The sequence below is a fragment of the Durio zibethinus genome, chromosome 21 (assembly GCF_047325235.1).
Source record: "Durio zibethinus cultivar Kanyao isolate XHJ-2024 chromosome 21, ASM4732523v1, whole genome shotgun sequence".
In the NCBI taxonomy this organism is placed as follows: Eukaryota; Viridiplantae; Streptophyta; class Magnoliopsida; order Malvales; family Malvaceae; genus Durio; species Durio zibethinus.
Window position 1 is genome coordinate 4,892,206 of NC_143182.1, and position 23,491 is coordinate 4,915,696.

The 23,491-nt window shown below is 35.6% G+C and overlaps 6 protein-coding genes across 6 annotated transcripts; all 6 read left to right on the forward strand.

Annotated features, from left to right (window-relative positions):
- The first annotated feature begins 768 nt into the window (after window positions 1–768).
- On the forward strand, window positions 769–5,474 carry LOC111305025 (importin subunit alpha-like). The gene is made up of 11 exons (XM_022902181.2): window positions 769–1,040; window positions 1,355–1,451; window positions 1,544–1,635; window positions 1,721–1,852; window positions 1,943–2,128; window positions 2,224–2,387; window positions 2,534–2,612; window positions 3,533–3,661; window positions 3,814–3,941; window positions 4,028–4,402; window positions 4,925–5,474. Exons 1-10 carry the CDS (start codon window positions 816–818, stop codon window positions 4,398–4,400), a joined length of 1,605 nt encoding a protein of 534 aa, XP_022757916.2. The 5' UTR covers window positions 769–815; the 3' UTR covers window positions 4,401–4,402; window positions 4,925–5,474.
- Window positions 5,475–5,628: 154 nt separating this feature from the next.
- Window positions 5,629–8,639, forward strand: LOC111305026 (uncharacterized). Its single transcript, XM_022902182.2, has 3 exons — window positions 5,629–6,540; window positions 6,685–7,062; window positions 7,966–8,639. The coding sequence occupies exons 1-3, from the start codon at window positions 6,135–6,137 to the stop codon at window positions 8,325–8,327; spliced, it is 1,146 nt and encodes a 381-aa protein (XP_022757917.1). The 5' UTR covers window positions 5,629–6,134; the 3' UTR covers window positions 8,328–8,639.
- A 1,921-nt stretch (window positions 8,640–10,560) lies between these two features.
- Window positions 10,561–11,558, forward strand: LOC111306044 (GATA transcription factor 15-like). The gene is made up of 2 exons (XM_022903945.2): window positions 10,561–11,019; window positions 11,140–11,558. The coding sequence occupies exons 1-2, from the start codon at window positions 10,915–10,917 to the stop codon at window positions 11,419–11,421; spliced, it is 387 nt and encodes a 128-aa protein (XP_022759680.2). The 5' UTR covers window positions 10,561–10,914; the 3' UTR covers window positions 11,422–11,558.
- A 440-nt stretch (window positions 11,559–11,998) lies between these two features.
- On the forward strand, window positions 11,999–13,240 carry LOC111306406 (GATA transcription factor-like protein). Its single transcript, XM_022904283.2, has 2 exons — window positions 11,999–12,417; window positions 12,533–13,240. The coding sequence occupies exons 1-2, from the start codon at window positions 12,238–12,240 to the stop codon at window positions 13,091–13,093; spliced, it is 741 nt and encodes a 246-aa protein (XP_022760018.2). The 5' UTR covers window positions 11,999–12,237; the 3' UTR covers window positions 13,094–13,240.
- A 5,559-nt stretch (window positions 13,241–18,799) lies between these two features.
- Window positions 18,800–19,706, forward strand: LOC111306045 (histone H1-like). The gene is made up of 2 exons (XM_022903946.2): window positions 18,800–18,965; window positions 19,082–19,706. Exons 1-2 carry the CDS (start codon window positions 18,879–18,881, stop codon window positions 19,487–19,489), a joined length of 495 nt encoding a protein of 164 aa, XP_022759681.1. The 5' UTR covers window positions 18,800–18,878; the 3' UTR covers window positions 19,490–19,706.
- Window positions 19,707–22,068: 2,362 nt separating this feature from the next.
- Window positions 22,069–23,074, forward strand: LOC111306046 (uncharacterized). The gene has a single exon (XM_022903947.2). It carries the CDS (start codon window positions 22,379–22,381, stop codon window positions 22,802–22,804), a length of 426 nt encoding a protein of 141 aa, XP_022759682.1. The 5' UTR covers window positions 22,069–22,378; the 3' UTR covers window positions 22,805–23,074.
- Window positions 23,075–23,491: the final 417 nt, after the last annotated feature.

Sequence of the window (23,491 nt, forward strand, 5' to 3'; positions counted from 1 at the left end):
AAAATTATTGTCATATAAAATCACTGAATATTTATAAAAAACGGTAATTTAATAATCATACATAAATTATATAATTATTGAAAGATTATCCTATGAAATATTACCTAATATTAAATTATAAATAATTGTACTATTGGATACAAATTCTATATATAAAAATACAAAATAAATTTCTATCAAGTTAAGTGCATTTAGAGATTTTTTGTTTTCAATTTTGTCATCGGCTATTTATAATTTTGTAAAACTTAAATTATCAAAATAAGAATTTATGTTATTTAATTCGGTATTTGAATTTTCATTTTTCGAAATTTAAAAAATCCATAGATATTAGATGGATTTGAAAAAAAATCTCAATTATTGCATGTTTCCTTCATATCATTTTTCCCTTTTTTTCATAGGGAAAATCTTAATAAAACCCCGTGAGCTGGATTCCATAACGGTATAGGTACGTTAGGATTCCCCAACTTTCAAATTCAAAATCGGTGGCATCATCGTTATTAACATCATATCGAAGCCCAAATTCCACCACAAAAATAATAAATAATTTCGAAAAGGAAAGTAACCCAAAAAAAAACAAAAAGAAAAAGAAAAGAAAACCTCTGTAAACATTTTCACTTTCCTCACCTTCGGCCCCTCAGCCGATCTAATTGGAATAACGCTCCAAAAACCCTCACTCTCTTCCAAAAACAGCGTCACTCTCTTTCCGTCTGTCGTTTTCTCAAACAACCGATCGATTCTTCTAAAAAGCGTACATCGTATTTCACCTTCAAATTAGTCGGCGATTCAATCAGATTGAAAGAAAAAAAAAAGCGAAGATGTCTCTAAGACCGAGCGCGAGGACCGAGGTTCGAAGGAATAAATACAAGGTGGCGGTTGATGCGGAGGAGGGTCGGCGTAGGAGAGAAGACAATATGGTCGAGATCCGAAAGAATAAGAGAGAAGAGAATCTTCTTAAAAAACGCCGCGAAGGGCTTCTCGCTCAACAACAGCCACCGCAGCAACAGCAGTTGCTCTCTTCAACCGCCGGTTCCGAGAAGAAGGTATATTCTACTGATTAGTTGATTTGATCCGTCGGATCATGTTTGATAACTAGCGTTAACTTGTTGCCGTAAATGATTATCTATATTGAGCTGATTGGCAGTTACTTTATTTCGACTGGTTATTACTTTTTGTACTGTTAATGGTGTTATAAATTGCTGAGTAGGAGGTAGGTCAAACTGTATTAATTAAATGGAATGAAATAATTGTTTAACTTATTGCTTTTAGTAAGCCTCAATAAAGAAAAGGGTAGGATTATGTATTTATTTACTATCGAATTAAAAATGATTTTGATGTGTTTATAATCAAATCATAGTTAGAAAGCCTTCCAGCTATGGTTGCGGGCATTTGGTCGGATGACAGAAATTCGCAGCTTGAGGCCACCACTCAATTCCGAAAGCTGCTATCAATAGGTTGATGATTTGGTTTCTTGTTTTTGCTTGTTGCAATTCATTTTTAATTCTGCAAATTTGAGGTTATTTCTTACTCTTACTTTTATCTGTAGAGCGTAGTCCTCCAATCAATGAAGTTGTAGAATCCGGTGTTGTTCCTCGCTTTGTTGAGCTCCTTGCTAGGGATGATTTCCCACAGCTTCAGGTTATTGGGATTTTGCTCAATCTCTTTTATATTGTTGTGATTGTTCATCTTTTTAATGTTTTATTTTTACTCTTTTTTGTTGTAGTTTGAGGCAGCTTGGGCTCTCACAAATATTGCTTCAGGGACATCAGAAAATACCAGGGTCGTAATTGAGCATGGGGCTGTACCTATATTTGTTAAACTCTTAGGTTCTCCAACCGATGATGTACGTGAACAGGTAAATACTGCATTCTGTAAGTGATCTTCTATTCATTAATACAGTTTATTTTCAATTCTCATATGGGTCATCATTATTTGGGAATTATAGGCTGTTTGGGCATTAGGAAATGTTGCCGGTGACTCGCCTAAATGTCGTGACCTGGTCCTTGGCCATGGGGCGTTGGTGCCACTGTTGGCACAATTCAATGAGCATGCAAAGCTCTCTATGTTGCGAAATGCTACCTGGACTTTGTCAAACTTTTGTAGGGGCAAGCCACAGCCTTCATTTGAGCAGGTTGGACTTCCTTGTATATGAATTGTTTGAGTTGTTACGACTCTTTTCGTAATGTCTTTTGCTAATACATGGTGCTTTTGAAAATTAATAAGCAGACAAAGCCAGCTTTGCCAGCTCTTGAGCGTCTTATCCATTCAAATGATGAGGAAGTCCTTACGGATGCTTGCTGGGCCCTATCATATCTCTCAGATGGTACAAATGACAAAATCCAAGCTGTTATTGAGGCAGGTGTTTGCCCCCGACTTGTTGAGCTCTTGCTGTATGTGCTGCATTTCTTTCCCTTTTTCAATTTGATTATTTTTTATTTGATGTATTTGTTTTCCTTATTTTTATTTTTCCTAGCAGTTGGTTGAGAATTCTGGATCTTTTGAATATTTTCTCACTCATTTTCCCTGTTGTTGTTAGTCATCCATCCCCAACAGTCCTCATTCCTGCCCTTCGCACAGTTGGAAACATTGTTACAGGGGATGATATGCAGACTCAGGTTATTACTTTCTCTATTGTTACTTCAATTTATTTCCCTTGAGATATGGTTCGTGACTTATCCTTGTTCTGGGTTTGTTAGTTAATTGCATTTATTTTTTTGTGACTTATCCTTGTTCTGGGTTTGGCTAGTTGATTGCATTTATTTTAACACTTTACACAATTACTATGATGGATTCTGACTCATCCTAATTCTTCTTTGTTGCTTAAACCATGTGGGGGCATTGGTGATTCTTTTATTAGGATTATTTGGACAGACTGTTTCTCATGTCAATGGAGAATCTGTAGCCGCATTACTCAGTTCGGCTAGCTAGATAATTTTGAGTGTTTCAGGCATACAACAAATGATGCTTTACATTTTAATTTGCTAGTATTCATCACAACTCTGATTTTAGTGTTGTTTCCTAAGAAACGTTCATCCCATTTGATTATGTCAATGAATTTCTGAAGATTTTAAAGCTGGGCATTTTCTTTAATGAAGATTGACTACTGGGTTTTATTCTGAAAGCTGGCAAGCTTTTATGTGGTTTTCAATTGACAGTTGATATGCATATAGAAAATTTCTAAGAATACCTGGAAATTCAAATATGTTGTTTCTAGAAGGATCTAGAAATGAGAAGATTTTTACGTATGTAAAGATTTCAAACTGTGAAACAAATTGTACTTCTTACGTGATTCAAGCATATTTTGTTTTTGGCTTCTTAATTGACATTTTCTTCATGGTATATTGGCATATTTTTTAGATGAATCATAGACTATGCCCTTAAATTACATTTGGATCAGACAAAATTATCGGTTGTTAGGATTATGAGTTGATATGTCTTGTGCTTTTCTTTGGACGGCAATGTTTGTAATTGTGTCACTGGTTTAGGTTGCCTCTTACTCCAGTACTCTGATGCTTCATGTTATTCCCCCTTTCAGTGTATCATAAGCCACCAAGCTCTTCCATGCCTTTTGAACCTGCTGACAAATAACTACAAAAAGAGTATCAAGAAGGAAGCATGCTGGACCATTTCAAACATCACTGCTGGAAATGTAGATCAGATACAGGTAAGCAAATTTATATGCTAGTATGATAAACCTATAGTTTGATGGTGTATTGCAAAATTTTGAAGAGTAGAAGTTTTTACTTTTCAATTGCAGCCTTTTTATCCAGTTTGAATGAATTTCAGTTGGAGCATGAATTTTGAAATGTTTTGCAGGCTGTGATTGAGGCTGGCATTATTGCCCCTCTAGTCCATCTACTTCAAAACGCTGAGTTTGAGATCAAGAAGGAAGCTGCTTGGGCAATTTCAAATGCTACATCTGGTGGCACACATGAACAAATAAAGTATATTTTCTTGTCTATAATCATTCTCTGGGTTCTTGATTATACAATTTTCCATAAATTATTAATTTCTGTTTTGTGTTTGCTAGGTTCTTGGTGAGCCAAGGTTGCATTAAGCCATTATGTGATCTTCTAAACTGTCCTGACCCAAGAATTGTTACAGTTTGTTTAGAAGGGCTTGAAAACATTCTGAAGGTTGGTGAAGCTGAGAAAAATTTGGGTCACACTGGAGAAGTCAATCTGTATGCCCAGTTAATTGATGATGCTGAGGGTTTGGAAAAGATCGAAAACCTCCAAAGTCATGACAACAATGAAATCTATGAGAAGGCGGTTAAAATTCTTGAAACATATTGGGTGGAAGATGAGGATGAGCCATTACCCCCTGGTGATGCTTCACAATCTGGGTTCCAATTTGGAGGCGATCAACTTCCTGTTCCTTCTGGTGGATTCAATTTCAGTTGAAGGTATGCATTATGTCTGATTACCTTTTTCAATGAAAGGTAACTCAGTCTGTTAGGAAAATTGATCTGTTAAATTGCAATATTCACTGCTCTTTGGTTCTGCAATTTCGTACCTGCTTACCTTGATAAGAAAATATTGTGTTTTCTAACAAGAAACTAGGATGTATGATAATTTTTTTGGATAGGCTATATTGATGGAGTGAATATATGTATTATATGGCTGCATCATGCTTATGAGTTATATCAATCACTTCGGTCTGATCTGAGTCCCCTGATGAGTGTTCTTATAATAATTTAACAAAAAGTTGTAAAATGAGCTTTCCTTATAACGATCCTAGATTGAATTATTCTGTGCTTTGGGTCTGGAATAGGTGGTCACGTGCTTCTTGTGGCCAATAATATCTAAAGCTATACCGTTAGGCTGGTGCTGGGCCTAATTGCTCAGAAAGTTTTAAATTTATAATATGACAACACTTAATATGTTGTGGCTTGGTTATATGTTCTAACGTGATTAGGAGTTTGCAGGACACTTGGAGGAGAATGAAGCTCAAAGGTCAGTATTTTCTTGGTGTTTTTGGGAATTCACAATAGTTGAAGTGATGCCAAAATTATGTTCTTAAGAAGTCATCTCAATAAAGACGGTGTATGATACCATGGTAAAAACGTTTGAAGAGTCTGGAAGCCATACAAATACTTTTTTACTTTTCTATGTGGTAGTTATTCTTTTTCAGCATCCTAATTCTCAGATGCAAGGGTGAGGTGCGCAGCCCCATATTCCAACTTCTGGTTTTCCCCCCTTCTATGTCAGTCCCAATTTATGCCCGTTCTTGTGTGAAAAAGATGTATTTGCTTCCTTTATTATATCAGTCTTTGTTTTTTATTTAATCTTTTCAAATTTCATTTGGTGATAGTTGTGGACTCATTACTCAGCACCAATATCAGTTTTGAGAAGGGAAAATTTTCTTTTCCAGTAATGTATCATTGTCAAAAACAAGAAGGATGTATTAGAGTTAAAAGTTATAGTGTTTGTTAAACTTGTCCGGTCTTTCTGAATGGAATTTGATTTATACCCAAATAGTCTGAACCCTTTCATTGTACCCAAATCTTTTAGATTTGCAAGTGCGAGGAAAAGTGGCCTGTACTGAATTTTGCATGAACGTCCCTTACCCCGCGTGTGGGGCCGTTCTTGGAAAGTGCGGTCCCTAATCGGGAGAAGCATGCATTCCACGTTTTGCAATGCCTTTGATATGTCAAAATTGGTTAACTTCATCTTGCGGCCCGGACCTTGAGACAATGGTGCTAGGCAACGGCTATGAGGTTTAACTCATCTCAATGATTTCATTGGAAACATGGTGGTAGGGCCTTTGGCATCTCGGTGTGACGAAAGTACCGGTGCCATGGTAATTATGAAAACTTTGTGATGAGGGTAATTTTGTAAAATCATGGACGTTGGAAGTTGTAACTACCGAAAATGAACTAGCATCTGTACAGGCAGGAGCCTGGAAGCTGGCTTGGAATCCAGATCGACATTAGTTCACGTGAACAAGATTGTACACGTCTGGATGGGTTTTGAAGCACTGTTTTTGCCATGTATCTCTTTATGACCTCAAACCTTATTCGCAACAGTGCGACCGTGTCATTAGACTGAAAACTGTTCAGTCACAGATTCAAAAATCAACTGCATAGGCTAACCATTATTGTTTGATTTGAATCGGCGAACGTCACAGAAAAAGAGATGAAAAGCCAAGTATCTTGTGTTGATGAAGAAGACTGTGAATCTTGTAGATTGGCATGTTGTTGGTGGAGAACAGCTGCAAAATTCGATGAATGTGCTAAGCTCAAGCTGTACTTTCCTGACGTTTCCATTCTAACGCCTAGGCTCAGACTGCTTAGAGAGTTAGAGAGATGGGCTCTAATTGCACCTGATGGACTAAACGAGCTACGGCACAAGCTTCTTGGGTATCGGTCAGGTGATTTCTGGGTACCTACTGGAGGGATGAAGAAGGAAGATATGGATATTCCTCCAGTGAACACGATACTCTTGGTGGGATTCTCTGGCTCAGGCAAGAGCTCGCTTATAAATCTTATGTACAGTATTCTTGGTCGGTCTGGCCTAATACCCTTTGCTCAAACATCATCAGGTAATTTCAGTTGTATGATTTATACTTTTATTCACCATCAATAATTCGCATGTGTTATAAAAAGGGCTAAAAGTATATTCAGAGAAGAAATTGCAGCAAAAAAAAAACGATTTTGATAATTGAAGTTTTCTCATTAATCTGTAGGAAGTTGTTCCAATTACACAACCATGTACATGGAAGAACATAACGTCCTGAGATCAATGCAAAGTGGTTTCTGTGTTTATGATTCAAGAGGATTTGATTATGGTAGAGAAAGAGAGGCTCTTGAAGAACTGTCATGTTGGATGAGCGAAGGGATTCATCATAATCAGCTATGCCTGAGACATGGTGACTGTGCAACGATGACAGACGATGTGGAGAATGTTTTCATGAGATCATCTTCAAAATTCGTGCAGAGAAGAGTGAATTGCGTGATAGTTGTAGCTAATATAGCAGAGATTTACAAAGCTTTAAAAGCAGGAGACTTGGAGCCCTTAGAGGCTACCAGACAGCTCTTCTGCTCCCTTGCTTTGCAAAAAAGCAGTAAGTTTTCTCTCTGAACTATGACTTTAATTGCTGCAATTATAATAAGAAAGGTGAGGAACACAGATTAGAAGTGCACAAAACCATCATAATAACGCTTTCCCCAATTAGCATGAGGGCATGAAGAAAGGATTGGTCCTTTTTGTCCTCATGCAAGTGTCCTTATAGAAGTTTCTGGTTCCAATCCTTGAACTATACGTTTTACATTTCATAGTCGAGGTTTCAGATTTTTTGTCAAATCTCTCCGCAGTGTTTATAGGTCCTTGTGAAGAAAATTGACATCTACACACCTCAGTTACAATCAGAAGCGAGGCATATAACCTTTTCAGTCAATTTCTGTGGCTGTCTCAAGAGCTTTTATACATGTTTAAAATTCAGTATCAGGAGCCTGCATATGATAGTCTTGGCCATAAATTTCAAACTGGAAAAATTTTCAATACCTTCAATCATGTTTCTTTAAGAAAGAGATGGGTATTATTCTGCCTTGCATTGCCAATCTATGTTACTCAGATTTGAAGGTGAGTGTCAGATACGGACATGTATCCGACATAGATATGCTCAAATTTTTTCTAAGTTTTTCCATATATTTTTAGGATTGTACCCCATACCCCTGTCCCGAATATATATCAAGATACTTCAGGGAAAATGAAGAGCCAGAGCAACTCAGTTACCAATATTAATTTGTGTAGCACCTAAAACCATGTCCAACTTTGGAGGAATTTTCTCTTATTCTATAGTTAATTACTTTTATGGCTTTGCTTGTAAGACTACTCTCATTTCTTGTTAAAGCTTTATGATACGTGGTTTGATTCTAGCCTACTTCCTACTGACTGCAAATTCCCATGCAATTTTGTGAAAAATATGCCTAATCATATCTCCATTCTAAATCCTCTGTGGTTGCAGTTGAAAACCCTCTCTTGATCTTGACACATGGTGACTTGTTATCCACTGAGGAGAGGATAGACGGCAGGCTGAAGATATGCGAATGTCTGGAAATATCGGAGACTAACAGAGTTTATGACATAGCATGCCTCACGGAATATGGGTTTCTAGTGGAAGAATCTGATCCAGTGTCAGCCTATGCCTTAACTGAAGCTATATACAGGGCACTGCTTATCTCAGATAGAGGCCACTTTCCAAAGAAGAAATTCCATGACTGGGCACTGTTGATATTATTATGGCTAATGCGTTTCTTTGGTTTTTGCTTCTCTTTCCTAGCTGATGTTTGTTCTAAACTCGGACGGAAAGAGAAACTGAGGATGTAATTCGAGAGATCACCAGCTTAACCAAGGATTTATTTTGTAAAATGCAGTGTATCATCACTAAAATAATTTTCATTTTAGCAGATCGGTTTAGGAGACTGATCTTGAGATAGGTTAACTCGCTGACTTGACATGCCAGACCAAGTTGGGACTCTTAGTTCAAATGTCTAAGTCATCATCTGCATTTACTCACTGATGTATTAATTTCTCACCATAGTGAAGAAATAACATGTCTTTCTGGCATAGTTTGTATTTGAATTTTATGGTGATGCACATATGCAATCAGGCGGCTGCCCTCAATAAGGTTATGGATTTTATATTGCAGTACGGGATATCTTGTGACTGATCATGCAAAGAAAACACAACATAGATTTTAGATGGTTTATATTTGAATCAACACCAGAAGATTAGCACAATGGGCTAAACAAGTGATCTTTATGAGGATTAGGTTCCAATTGGGCCCTAATCTATATCACTGATTCCCATTTAAGGTTCAGAAATTTCAAATAACTTCCATCTGAAAGAGCATGGATTCCACATCCACACTGCTTTCACTTGCAGCACTTATTTTCCAGGGAGAACAAGAGATTGGGCTCATCCTACTGTTCATTTCTGTAGTTCTATCCATTTCAGCAATGAGATTTCCTCGAGCTGTTCTGAATAAAAACTCAACCGTCAAGGCTATATTTTAGACTTTATAATCCGTTCTCTGTAAACAGGCACTGTACTAAAATACAACTATATGGTGACTTGTTACAACATCATTAAAAACCAACATAAACCAGCCTTTTTTCTCACGATTTCATGTCCGCGAGAGTACCAGTTATTAGTAAGACAACATCTTTCAAGATATACCAGGTGAAGTAGTGACAACAATGTTAAGTTTTTTTTTCACCCTCATCGGACTCCTAGCTCAAAAGATCTAGGGCTTTTTGTACTGGGTGCGTTGGAAGTGAAATGGAAAAGGAAAAGAAAAAAAAAAACGAAAGAGAAGCGATTAATTTTTGGGGATTATTAGTGGGGAGCACAGTAACAGTATCATACCACCCTTTATTCCACAAAAATGCTTGCCAGTAGTTTCATTTTGTAATTTTTAATGGTTTTGGACCATACTTACCACAAATTTACAAGTAAAAAAAGATGGGTTCCAACTTCTATGTTCTTTATTAGATGCACCTTTTTGTCTGGCGTTGCAGACAAAGATGTAAACTAGTGGGTGGCTGCCTTTTCATATGAGCCAGAATATATGGGCCGGGTTTTGTCCGTTTCGGTATCGTTTATCTCTTCATTTGGTACCTTCAGTTTGTCTTTGAAATAACTAATTTCCAAAAATTTTGAACAAAGAAAGGAACTTCTCATGATCTGGCTCTTTCTAGTATCCCTATTATCACTGGATTCACCTTCACTTACATTCATCATTTGGTAAATTTTGGGAATGTAGAAGTCTTTGTCATTCTTTTGGTATGCAACAGAGACAAAAAGCCCAAAGAGTAAAATCCAAAAACCATTAGGACAAATAAGCTTGCCACAGCCGCCCCCAAGGAAGGGGGAGGGTGGCACCACCATTTTTGTTTTTTGGGGTGTTTCCGGCCTCTTAATGGCACTATGCTATAAATAATCCTGTCATATATGCTAAAAGAACAAAATGCAGAATGCTGGCATTTAATTTTTGGTAAATAAATTTTTAATCATAATTATTCTAATAGGCTATTACATGAAGAAAATATGACCGGGAATATTTTGGTTTTATTCTCTATTTCTGACCACAAAAGTGACTGTAAACTCCCTCCCCGGCTCCCCCCACTCCCCTAATCCTCCTTTTATCTGCTTCGAGTTGACTGTGAGATACTCAGAGCAGTTAGAAACAGGTCAACTGTGTCAATCCCATTTATAATCTTGGTAATACTAGTTGACACCTTGAAATGAATATTAATACTTTGTTAGCCATGTTTTTGAGTTATCGAATAACTAGAAAGAAACATTTTATAATAAGAGATCCTACGCTTTTTTTTCTCTTTGTGGTGCAGTGGTGCCCGCTTGACTGTTTGCATAAAGTTTGTTTTCCCTAGCCGAATAGCAATAAAGAAAAGGGAACCATACTGTTCACTTGGGTGCTCTAAACTTTTCCATGGAATTTATTAGGTTCTCTACTCTTAAATTTTGGGGACATAAAGGGGTATTCTGGTAAATCAATACTGGAACTAGGGTTTTTGATAGTTCCCTGCTATCCTATATGCAGATTTGGCTGATCAAATGTAGCTTATAGTAGTATATTATGCATATAAATGCACATTAAAACAAGTGCCATTTCCTTAAGTGTTTGCAAGTTCTCTGTTTACTATTCCCTGTTTGTGCTCTGTTTCTCCCCTGCCATAAACCTCCAATTCTTCCTTCACCCCCTCTCTCGAGTACTTTAAAGCAAATGTTTTTCTATTCCATTTCCCTCTTTTAGTTGATCTCCCAAAGGAGGTTCCAACCTTATTGTAAGGGGCTTTGATCAAAGCTATTGAGATTGATCATCCCTGTATTTCTCAAGCTACAAGTTGGTGAGTCTCTCCTGCTCCTTTACAAGTTTTAGTCAATCAGAAAAATGCATATTTTGCAGCAGAGTGGATTCAAGGAGATAAACAGAAGATGCGTAGATTGTAACACAACCAGAATGCCTCTTTGGAGAGGTGGTCCAGCTGGTCCGAGGGTAAAATTCTTCATTATAGCCACAATATACCTTTCATGATCTTTTATTAGCACTAATATATACTAGTATTTGGTGTTTCTTGTGACTAAGTTTTGGATCTTGTTGCTTCATTACCTGCAGTCTCTTTGCAATGCATGTGGAATCAGATACAGAAAGAAAAAAAGGGCTCTTCTTGGTTTGAACAGAGATAGTAGATCAGAAAAGCGTAGAAGTAAAAAGGGAACCGATGTTAGTCGAAGTGGTTTTAAGATCCTCGGAAGAAATATGGGGCTGCATCATACAGTGGGAAAACAGGATTGGAGACGCAAGCTGAGAGAGGAAGAACAAGCTGCTTTTCTTCTGATGGCTCTATCTTGTGGCAAAGTCTATGCTCAGCACCAGTTCGAAGGACTAAAAACATGATCAAAATCATGGTTCTTATGTCACTTTAAATTTCAGAAAAAGAATAAAAAAAAATAAAAAACATTGTCATTGCTTCGGATGTAGAATCAATAGTTTCTGAGAGTGAATACAAAAGACGAACAATTTTATTCAGATTATATTGCTTATTTTCTTTGTCCTTCTTACCTCCCTTTCCAATGATCCCCTGCTTATTCAGATTATACGCCAAGGTTTTAAGTACTGAAGTTAAACGTAACTACCTAAGCACATCTCCTTCCTCTAAATTCCTTTTGATATATTTTTTAAGCTACTTTGTGTCTTGACTCAACCTGCATAGCTGAAAATTTGGTGTAACAAAAAACAACCAAGTTACTATTCAATTGCATTATTTCATTTGGAGTAGTATGTTGCAATAATTTAATAAAGCGGTGCTAACAGGGCCACTATAGTAAAGGTAGATTCTAGAGTAGCCTGGATTAATGAAGATTACAAAAAGTTAGGCTTCGCTTAATTACGTTATTAGGTCAAGCACAAAGTTAATTCCAGGCTGGCTAGGGGCAGCCAGCGACTTCCCCATGCTTCTAGGTGCCTCTGGCACCAACACACGTAAGAGAAAAAAAAAGTACCAGAAAACGCCACGCCTAAGCACCATGAGGCATTATATGGATGCCACCTCGACCCATTAATCACGTGTCCTCACAAAATTCTTTCCCAGTCAATCTCTTTTCTACGACACCTTGTACTTTTCTTGATCTTATTTTCAAGTGTCTCCCTTGCTAATCGATCAAACAAAGAAACCAGAGACCGCCAGCCAAAAAAAAAAAAAAAAGAGCAAAGATGCAGTCTAGACTGGCAACAACAGCACCAAGATCGTATTTGGCTCTGTATGCAGCCCGAAAGGAGGGTCTCTTTCGAAGAATTGCCTCGGGAGCAGCCATTAAGGGAAGAACGGCTGACCCTACAATTCACTCCGGAGAACTCGAAGCCGGACCTGATGTTCACAGGGGTGAACCTCAAGTAAAACTCTCTATATCACATACGCTTTTTTGATCTTCAATTAGCTATTAAAGTTTTATCTTTTCTTTTTCTGCTTTTTATTGAATTGTTTAAAGTTATAATCTTTACGTTGCAGGGCATAGAAAACTCCTCAGATGACAATAAATTTAACGAGTTTCGAACAGAACCAGAACTCAAACCCGGCTATGGAACGGAATCACTAATGCAACCTAAAATGCCACATGACTCTTCTCTAAGGCTCAAGAGTTCCCAAGTGAACCATCCTTTGGAACCCATTATACAACAAAGCCGTACGGTTAGTACTGCAGTCCTGGAAACTGTGAGCTTTGCTGGGCTTGACGGTACGCCCTGGCCAGAAAGCAAAGGGAAGGAGCAAAGCGACAAGAAAGAGGAAACTATGGATAACAAGGAATACTACGGGCACCACAAGGCGTCCCCTTTGTCAGAGATTAAAGTGGCAGATACAAGAAAGCCAATCACAAGAGCCACTGACGGGACCGTAACAGAAGTAGTGCAAAATGAAAAAGATGGGATTGGGTGGAGGCCGGAGGAGCTTGACACGGCTGAAGAGGCGCTTTCGAGGGCTACGAAGATTTGGAAGGAGAATGCGATGCGTGGGATTCCTGAGGCTCCCCATTCTCGGATTCTGAGAGAGCTGCGTGGTGAATGGCTTTGATTGCAATTGGAATTAAGAGTGAATCCTTTGTATTAGTGTATATAAAGCCAAATAAATGAAGCTTATGGGCGTTGTCCAAAAACACAAAATAGTATACGCTACTAGTCCTTTTTCGTATTTAAGCCAAACAAATGAAACTTAATGCAATTACTCGACGACTAAAAAACATCTTTGAGAAAAAATTATTGCAATAAATGAAATTTTGACTTATTTTGTGAAAGGTAAACATGTGTGTTTGACTCTCTATTAACTTAATTAAATGGATTTATGTGTAATTAATTAAATAGGATATACCATATGGAACTTTAGTTTTAACTCGAATGTTAATATCAACACGTTGGTATAGTTTTTTATGTTTTTTTTTTGTTCAAATTTGAAATAATCTATTTCTTGAAATCACATAAAATATTTATGATTGGAATCTTTAAATCCTTATTTTATTTTTCAAATCTTTAAATTTTTAGGAGTGACATCTTTAATATTTAAAATTTACGATTAATTTATAATAAATAAATCAATCACCTAATTAAAGATTTTTTAATTTTTATCCCATAGAGACAGTTTAATTTAATTTCTTGAGGGTTAATGAATTAAATTTTGACAGATGTGAAAATTATTTCATTCAAAATTTTAAAAGAAGATTTTTGTTTAGAAGTTTTTACTAATTAAATTAATAAAGATTTATGGTTATCTTAAAAAAAATTATTTAAAAAAAGTCAAACTCAACCACTAATTATGAGACTAGATTGTCATAATAAATTTCATTATTTTATATATTAATAAATTAATGATTGTTTTGGTTTATAGGAGGATAAAACTCTTACAAAAAGGGAAAGGAGATGGAGTTAGAATATACGATCACATATCTTTCTCAAAGCTTTTTAGTCACATGATTTTAATATAATATTAATTTTTATATATAGTTTCTTATTGTTAAAACTTGAGTGAAATGGATTGGCACGACGCTATGAAGTATAGTCAATTTTGTGGTATTAGATCAATGAAAGATATCTAGAGACAAAATTCGCCCATCCTAGAAAAGCGATGCTACCTTGAAATTTGGTAATATATGAGAGCTTTGAGTTCAATCTTCAATGGCTCCTCTTTTTACTAGTAAAAAATTAATGTCCAAATGAATGATACATCAAGCAAGAGATTTAATCGAAAGGAGCGCCTACGATCCTTTCCTTGTAAAATTCAAGATTTTGACCATCTCGTTCCCCAAATATCCATGCAATTAACTTGTAGCTATAAATTCTAATTTTTCATGGCTCCTAGTCACAAGTGTGACAGCTTGAAACAACTCAGCAAATTAAAAGTTAAAAAATTTTATACAGAATTTTAAAAATAAAATTAAATAAAATTTGATTTGAAATTATTTCCATCATCTCCTTTGGGAGGCAATACGTTTCTCCATCAAATTCACCAATTTAAGCGGATAAAGTCCAATACAAAAATTTTATTGGTTATCTATATTTTCTTTGAAAGTTTATGATTGATTTGGAGTCACGAGTAAGTTAGCCAGTTAAGAAATTTACTTACAAGTTAAAATTGTGTTTCCAATAATAAAATAAAAGTAAAAAATATATCTTTAAAAAAAAAAAAAATTAACTATCCACCTCTTAAAAAACTACCCATTTTTACTTGCCTAATAATTTTATTTTTCTTTTTAAAAACATTTTTTTCCCAGAACAACCCCATAGTGATGACCAAATTTTAGTTAAAAAAATCTTTGTTAATTTGCAATTGGTTATTGAAATTTGTGTTTTTGCGTTCTTATGATCTTTGGTAATAGAATCTATATGTTTTGGAAATTATTACTTTATGCAAAGGAAGTGTCTTCATTTTTTTTTACTTTAATTTTCTTGCTTCTTTTCTCACTTATGGGTTGTCGGTGGCAGAATTCCATCAAGTTACGCAATGGTTATCAGGATTGATTTATGGGTAGCCACCAATTTGAGTGGTCCATCATTCCAACTTTGTTCTTTCCTATCATTTGTTTTTAATTAAATTTTCAATTAAAAAAAATCACATTTTTTAAATGCATTTGATATTAGTTTTCCGTTAAAGATATGTTTATATATTTTTTATGATAAATTATCAATTACCCCTTAAAAATATTGTAATACCAAATTTTAGATTCGAGAGAAAATGTTACAATGCAATCTTCAATCATGCCAAAGAAATGGCTTTTTTTTTTTTTTTTTAAAGTTAAAATGCTAATACAAATTCTTGAATTATTTTATTTTTCAAATAAGTTTTTGTATTTTTATTATATCTAAATAAACTTTTTTCTTTTAATATGTATTCAACAAGTTTTTACTTCAAATGAAAGGTTAATTTATATTAAAAGTCTGTTTAAGTATAAATAAAAGTTAAAATTTATTCAGATACAAATTAAAAAATTATTTGGACATAGATTAAAGATTTGATGTTAAAAATATAAAGATTTATTTAAATAAAGTAGTAAAATTTAAGGGTTTGTTTGTTATTTTTAACTTTTTTAAATTCAAAAAAGAATTACGTTGTCCAAGCATTAAAGATTGTATCCTTAGGAATGGTATCTTTAAATTCTCCTAAAGTTCATATATTATCTACTAATTGAAGATAATATGAAAAATTTTATAAAAAATTTTATAATTTTATGATCATAATATCTACAACTTTTTTCTTATTTTTGGTCTACAACGTCTTTTGTAAAATATATATATATATATATATATAATATTGATGTCATTTTTAATTGTTTCCATTCCATTAATTAGCCAATCCAATTAAAACGAGAGAGTAAATGAGAAAATATTAATCTTGATCACCAGAGACATAGAGACTTTGTTATACATCTTAATAATAGTTGAGCGATAAACCAAAGTAACAATTTTAGCATAAAGCCAGCTGTCCTGTGTTCCACCTAATTTAAATGCTAATTTCTAATTACCGTATGCTACAATTATTTTTTGATTCCGAGTTTTCATTTAGGTTTGATAGCGATGGGCCAAATTGATGTTCAGCAAAAATGTGGATGGAAGGAGTCTACACTTTTATTTTCCAGGAATTTCTTTTTCTTTTTTTGTGTATTTTTTAATTCTTTTGATAATGGTGCCATAGAAGATAAAATAGGAAGCCATGCTGCGGTCAGCAATACACATGCACTCCTTTCCCTCTATCTTCTTCTCAATATTCGTCTTCTTCCCTTCTTCAAATACCCTAGTTAACCTTACTTTCTAAGCCTTTTTTTTTTTTTGTTCTTCTTCTTTTTTTATTGATCAAGTTCCAAAAATGGCAATGGTTTATCCCATACAAATGCTACTGGTTGGTTTCTCTTTGCTTCTCGCATTCCCTTTGGCCGCATCAACTACTATGAAGACAACATCCAAAGAAGAAATAAAATGCGATTCTTGCATGCCTGTTATCTATCCCTCGCCACCTCCCCCTGTGGTAATTGAGTGCCCACCACCTCCTTCTCCGCCTTCTCTTCCACCGCCATCACCATCACCACCGCCACCATGCCGTGGATGTCCTCCACCTTGCTATGGCTGGTGCCCTCCACCGTGCCCTGCATGCCCTCCACCACCTTGCAATGCATGTCAGATTCCAAATACTCCTGTTCCACCTGGGCCTCCTCGTCCACCACCTATGGAGCAGCCCGGAGTGATGGGAGGTGCGGTTTATTCGCCACCCAACGAAGTGGTTCCTTACTTCCCATATAGCTACCAGAACCCTCCTTCTCAGTCGGCTCCTAGCTCCACTCATTTGGAACTGAAGCTTGCAGTTTCCATCATTTTTCTATTGCTTTCAGTAACTTTCGGCTTCTTCTAATTAAACGCATGCACCGGAAAGGAAACATCAAGATTTGGTTACTTTAGTTTGCGTTTTAGACTTGTAATATTTTTCCGTTTCTAATCTGTCAAGCTAGGGGCTAGTAAATCCAGAAGGGCATGTAATCTGCTTGAATTACTATTTCATGGAAATGCCAAAAGCTAGAAATAAGGTTCATTTCATCAAATTAAGAAATATTGCTTGTGTTTTTCGCTTTATATGTAATCGTCAGCTGTTCATTGTATTCTTAATTAGTGATGCTGCAAAAATAAATGTATCTATAATTTTTTATGTCAGTCTTCTAGTTTGTCAATTCTCGATGTTCAACCATTGCATCTTCAACGTCATTCGGCCATGCAACACTTTGTATATTCCCTAGCTAGCTAGTCTCCACAATTCGTTTACAAATGGGCAAAAGCTTAATTTGCATGGAATGACGCCGTGACCTGATTTGTTTTGAAAGCGAACGAGCTCGCTCTCAAGCTTTGATAAATCCTTTTTGAGGTGTGAAGTGGAAATTTCCTACCTAGCTAGCTTAAATTGTTTTAAGGATGAACAAGGCGGAAAATAGTCAGATTCAGGGGACTTGGGAATTAATTGACAATAGATCTTGTTGTGTGCTTTTTGATTTTATAATAAATGGTATTAATGGAAGGCGTTGATTCATATGACTAAAACTAAAGTTTTCAGTTTAAAAGATGCTTTTCTTTTTTTGCACATGCATATGAGAATTTTGATGGAATACTAATATAACGCATGATGACATATATATAGAGACTGGAGAATTTGAGAGATTTTGGGCTTCAGCATGTGATTGCACAAATTAATTAGTTAAGCTTTTTGCTTCATTATTAAGGTTAGTTATATTAATTTATTTGGGAAGGATCTCAATTCTCGCCCCCTTGTCTTTGTCGTCAATATAAATTGTCACTAATTATACATCTTGCCATATGTAAACAAGTGAGCAAAAAGCAAACGTAAACCATCGTCTTCATAAAACATGACGGGCTAGCGGATTGATCAGTTTGGGATGTTGTTGTGGTGGATATTGATTTTGGAAATGAGAATATCCGACCAACCAAAGTTTTCATTTCCATTGATCTAATAATATTGCTTAAACATGTACCCAATTTTTTTTTACCATCTTTTTTATGAAATTACAAAAATAATTTGTAATCATAATTAAGTATTATATCAATATATAATAGATCAATGAATAATCAAACAAATAAAATATAGAATATAATTAAATAAATCTAAACAAAATTGAACCAAACTCACATAAAATAAGATTTAAACTTAATATCTTAGGATTATTGCAATTTGAACCTTAAATTCCACAAAATTAAAGGAGGCATATGTTAACATGTTGATTCCAATACATTGAAAAAATATTATTTAATATAAAGAGTGCCTATGAAATTAGCCTTTCCATTATTTAATTTAATTTGTCTTCTGCAGCCACAACTAATACAACATTTATAATAAGTATTATGGAAATTCAGATACGTAGATTTTGATTGATAAATCATATTGGTTACTTGAATATTGATATACATATCTCTCATTTTAGCAAAAAGCATATACTCATTAGGAGGTCAAATTTCCTTGGATAGGAATATTTGAAAATTTTTCTCATTTATTCTTTTCTGCACCTGTGTTTTTTACATGACAAAAAACCAACATGTGAAGCCCATAAACCCACGAGGCCACGACTCATAATCATGCGTTTATTATAGATGATAAAAAACCGCCCCATACAAAAGGGGAAGAAGAGCATCCACCCTGTCACCATCTAATCCAATGGCTTGGCTCCACAGTTCCACACGGTTTGCATCTACCCCGCCTAAAACAATTTTGAAATTGAAACTTTTATTTGAAACATGAATCAATCTAGTATTAATTTTCCATTACGTCTCTTTTTCTTCTCTCAAAAATTCTGAAACTGAAACAACTCTCAAAAACAATGGCAAAAGCAACAGTTGATTCTGCAAAGAGGGAAACCAAAACCTCCAATTCTTCCACTTCTTCTCTCCATCCTCCTTACCTTGAGGTCCCCTTTTTTCCTCTTCTTTAAACTCATTAATTCTTCTTTATTTCTTTCTTTTTTGGTTTTGGTTTTGGTTTTGGTTTTGATTTTGATTCTGACTTTGTGTTTTGTAATTGCAGATGATTTGTGAAGCAATATCGACCCTGAAGGACCGGACAGGGTCAAGCCAGCCAGCGATAGCCAAGTTCATTGAGGACAAGTACAACAAAATGCTGCCCCCAAATTTCAAAAAACTGCTATCGGTTCAGTTGAAGAAGTTCGTGAATTCCGAGAAGCTTGTGAAAGTCAAGAATTCCTACAAGATTTCTTCAACTGAAAAGCTGAAGCTGGCGATCAAAGAAACCCAGAACAAGAAAGGTACTGCTAAGAACAACTCCTCAACACCCAAAGAAAACGCTGCAAAGAAGGTGTCAAAAAAAAGCGTCAAGACCAAGAGGCTGAGTCAGGTTAAGACCCCAGAGGGATTGAAGAGGCAGAATTTAAAGTCTGAGAATAAGGCGAGGGTTGCAATGAAGACAAGGAAGTGAGAGGTTATTGATAAAGGATGACGATGTTAGGTTTGTTTTTGTTGTATGTAGATATGTTAGTTATGCATATCTTATGACGCCAACGCTCCTCAGATGGAAAACAGTTGAAGTTGCTGTTGTTCTTAAAGCTGTTTAGGATATTTTGTGGTTCTATCAACTTACTATTGTTGATCCTTTTGACTGCAATTTGAGTATAAAGATTGTAGCTTTTAATGTTGTTCTCGGGGCAGTTTTTGTTTCTAGTTTGGTGATCCAGAATTTACAAAGAAAAGAGTTACCAAAAATGTCTATCTTTCATGCTCGAAGCAAAATCAAATTAGTACTACTAATACTTACACTTCTTATTATAGTTTCATAAAGTAATAACAAATTCTCAAGTCTAGTCTCTTGGAATGCGATTTGGCATTTGATATTTGCTTGTTGCATTGCGAACGCAATATAAGAATCCTGGTCTTGAATCCCTGCATACATACATTGGTATTATTGATATGAGGGAAGTCAGGCTTTCTTTGTACGGTATAACATTAAATCTTGCTTAACGGGTAAGGATGAATGATAGAAGAGAGCAGGCATTGCGCAGCAGGAAGAAGGCTAAACTGAGTAGTTTCATGATGTGAATTACTACTATATATGTAGTCTGACAACTTGGTTAGAGTTGAAAGCGATTTTGGAATTATTTCACTTGATCGATCCTTTTTGGGCCAGAACTTCTGGCAGTAGAAAGAGAAATGAATTCCAAGCCATTTCCATACCAGCAGAGAAATGAATTTGGCTTCCCAACTCACAAGTCCCAACGGCCTCGAAACATAATTATCCTATACTTGAGGGTTATATTCTGTTTTCTTGCAGCCAAATGCATCCTTTTTTTTTTTTTTTTGCCATTTTACTTTTTGCTGTTTGAATCCTCTCTAACAAGCAGTTACGTTTTCACCTAATTCCACCAATTAAGTGTATGTGTTAATGTAATGAAGCGACTTGATCTTACGTTAGAAAGTCACTTGAAGCTATAATCTCTACTAAAATCCTAACTTGATCACACCTCATCCAATTGTTTTTGCCAACTTTTTGTAACTGTTGTCACTTGTATGAATTGTTGGTTCCTTTGTTCTAAATTAAACACGGTCCTCAACCTAACAAGTCAGCAGGAAGTCTACTGTTTCAGCCTCATCTCACCAGAATTCTGCCTGCTAAACTATTCTAACTGCTTAAGCCTTAAAAGTCACCGGCCTGTTGTCTCATGCCACATCCACACATCACTGTCCAAGTAGCTTGCAGCTTTGGTTTGGCACAACACCTAACCCCCACCCTCTAAAAACACTCTCTTTAATCGGATAAATCAATGGAAATAAACATACACGTACAATGCATCACCCTCTTGACTTTTGACTCCCAAAAGTTATGTCTACATTTGAAAGAAACTTACAATAAACGGGTCAAATTTATGATCTTCCCAGTTTTATGAACTTGAAATTTCCACAATATTAACACCAATGGCAACACGAAAAACTGATAGAATTCGGGAATATTGGTGGTTAGTTTTAAATATTGTAGGTCCTAAGATGCTCCCAAAATCAAAATCTAGTCCTAAATGATGACCATGACAGTCCCACAGATAAATCAACATGTTCAGGCTCTTAATCATGTTGTTGAAATTTAGAAAACGATATGACTTGCTTGATGTTGTAATTATTACAATCTTTAAATCAAGTCTGAATTATATAAAAAATATATATTTTTATAAATTAATAGGTTGTTGATTATTTTTCTAATAGAAATTTTTTTCATAATACTATTTATCATGAATGATAGTAAAAGGAAGACAAATATAGTTGGTGATCCCTTATCCACAGAAATTGCAGAGTTGTCTTCCTAAAATGTCAAAGTGTGATTTATGAATGATCGAACAAAAAGTACCCCCACCAAAACATGTGATTCAACGCACACACCCATTCCAAAGCCTTTTTTCCACCTCAAAGGCGTGAAAATAATTGAGGGTTGGCATTGGCAAATTGTACTCTTCATCACCTCAATAGTGTGTAGCTCATTCATTATGATCTTTCAAGCTTCAAACAAAACCTAGAATTTGTGACGAAAATCCTTCCTTCCCATTGCGTTATTAAAGTCCAGGACCGCCTCATGAGTCATAACTTCAAAAGTTCACACTTGATATTCTTCTTTTCGTTGACTTAGGAGTCTTAACTCTTCCTTTTATATATATTTTTCTTTTCCTTTTGATTTGATCTGTATAGACTAGATAAAGATAGAGCTCACCGGAAGATTTTTTTGCCTAAACAACAAATGTAAAATTTGTTTGCAAATTAGGAGATTATCACCAAAATAACGAACAATGATAATTAAAAAAGCTCTTTAGTAACTAAACCACATGACATATGTGCTGACAAGTAAAACTACATGATATATTCCAAATTACCAATAAGGGATAAAAGGAACATATAATTCTATATTAATTTGATAGGAGGAATCCTATGGATGAATTCCCTTCGAAGGAGTAAGGATCAGACGGCTATCAAACACATTGAATATGGACAGCGACACCCCGTGAGAAATGCCACTACATATTTGCATCTCTCATTTATGACCGCCACCCTCTCGCATCTATATGTTTCTCCTCTTTAAATATTATACAAGCTCACTACTACTATGGTCAATTTAATTTCTTTATCAAACTTTATTTTCTAGTCTATATATATACATATATATATATATATATACATATGTATATGCCCACAGTTATACCAAATTTATCACCCTCTACAATCTCCCACCCACCTTCCTCCATTTTCGTTTCTCTGGAAAAACAAGAACAAATTTCTCAAAAAAAAAAAAAAAGGAACAAATTAAGAAAGGGTCACTTAGGAAGAAACCGTGATGGAGGGTATTTCTACGACCGTGTACAAGGGTTTGAGAGGGTACTGGAAGAGGAGAGGATACGTCAAGCTAAATGGTCCTAGACGGGCACGGCGGAGCAGGGTGGAGCTGGGTTCCACTCGGCGGAAGAGGTTCTGGAGGATCAGGGTCAAAGCAAAGCTGAGAATACCTTCGCCCAAGAAGTTCTTTGTCTGGCTACGTGATGCCTACGTGAAAATGATGCTAGGGCTAGCCAACTCCAGGATGGTTAGTACTGGTAACAGAGGAGCCATAGTTGATCATGGGATTGCAGCCATTGGGAAACGTCCGCTGAAAGAGTATGACGAGAAAATGATCGTTGAGATCTACAAATCCTTGGTGATGGCGCAAGGTCAGCTGGTGCCGCGGGAGGCAGGGACGCTTAGATCAATTGTTTGTCAACGGTGAAATCAGGAAAAAGTAATAAGGAAAGGGTTTATTTTTACGCATTGGATTATTTTCGCCAAAAACTTGTGGTGAAAGGATTAGCTCATGAAAATTAGAGAAGCATAAATTCCCAAAGAAAAGCCAAATATATATATATATATATATATATATATTATTTTTGCTCTACAAGGTGGTTTTGATTTTGTTTTTATCTTGTAATTGAAACCAGTAAATTATTCAGTTTGGCAATAAACTTTATTTTAGACATAATACGCCATCAAGACCAAATTAATATAAGTTTAATTCTTGGGGATACAATTAATTTTATAGATAGCGTAGGGCAAAGTTTTTTGTTTTATATGTCCGAACCCCCAGCTAAAATATTCAAGGTTGGCGGGACTTTGGAACTACATGAAAGAAATTAAAAAAAGCATTGACCATTAGGAGTTAGGATATCAAGCTCAATCAAGATCAAGACCCTTTCAGGTGGGGCAACGAGAGCTTTCATGCACCTTTTTCTTGATGGTGGTTGTGGCCTTGTGGGATCTGAGACATCTTTAAGATGAGAATTTCTTTTGTGCCTTTACACAAACGATCTTCATGTTTTCAACACTTGAATAAATGAAATGAATGAATCATCTAAATCGTTGCCGTTGATTTTAGCAATGAGTATAAGATCCTTTAAGCATTGATGGAAGAGAATCGATT

Bases quoted from the DNA above. Each gene is read 5' to 3' on its own strand.
- LOC111305025 (XM_022902181.2), top strand. From the start codon at position 816: ATGTCTCTAAGACCGAGCGCGAGGACCGAGGTTCGAAGGAATAAATAC. The intron at 1,041-1,354 runs GTATATTCTACT...ATCAAATCATAG, and splicing joins CCGCCGGTTCCGAGAAGAAG to TTAGAAAGCCTTCCAGCTAT. The intron at 1,853-1,942 runs GTAAATACTGCA...TGGGAATTATAG, and splicing joins CCGATGATGTACGTGAACAG to GCTGTTTGGGCATTAGGAAA.
- LOC111305026 (XM_022902182.2), top strand. From the start codon at position 6,135: ATGAAAAGCCAAGTATCTTGTGTTGATGAAGAAGACTGTGAATCTTGT. The intron at 6,541-6,684 runs GTAATTTCAGTT...ATTAATCTGTAG, and splicing joins CTTTGCTCAAACATCATCAG to GAAGTTGTTCCAATTACACA. The intron at 7,063-7,965 runs GTAAGTTTTCTC...CTGTGGTTGCAG, and splicing joins CCTTGCTTTGCAAAAAAGCA to TTGAAAACCCTCTCTTGATC.
- LOC111306044 (XM_022903945.2), top strand. From the start codon at position 10,915: ATGCATATTTTGCAGCAGAGTGGATTCAAGGAGATAAACAGAAGATGC. The intron at 11,020-11,139 runs GTAAAATTCTTC...CATTACCTGCAG, and splicing joins GTGGTCCAGCTGGTCCGAGG to TCTCTTTGCAATGCATGTGG.
- LOC111306406 (XM_022904283.2), top strand. From the start codon at position 12,238: ATGCAGTCTAGACTGGCAACAACAGCACCAAGATCGTATTTGGCTCTG. The intron at 12,418-12,532 runs GTAAAACTCTCT...TTTACGTTGCAG, and splicing joins TTCACAGGGGTGAACCTCAA to GGCATAGAAAACTCCTCAGA.
- LOC111306045 (XM_022903946.2), top strand. From the start codon at position 18,879: ATGGCAAAAGCAACAGTTGATTCTGCAAAGAGGGAAACCAAAACCTCC. The intron at 18,966-19,081 runs GTCCCCTTTTTT...TTGTAATTGCAG, and splicing joins TCCATCCTCCTTACCTTGAG to ATGATTTGTGAAGCAATATC.
- LOC111306046 (XM_022903947.2), top strand. From the start codon at position 22,379: ATGGAGGGTATTTCTACGACCGTGTACAAGGGTTTGAGAGGGTACTGG.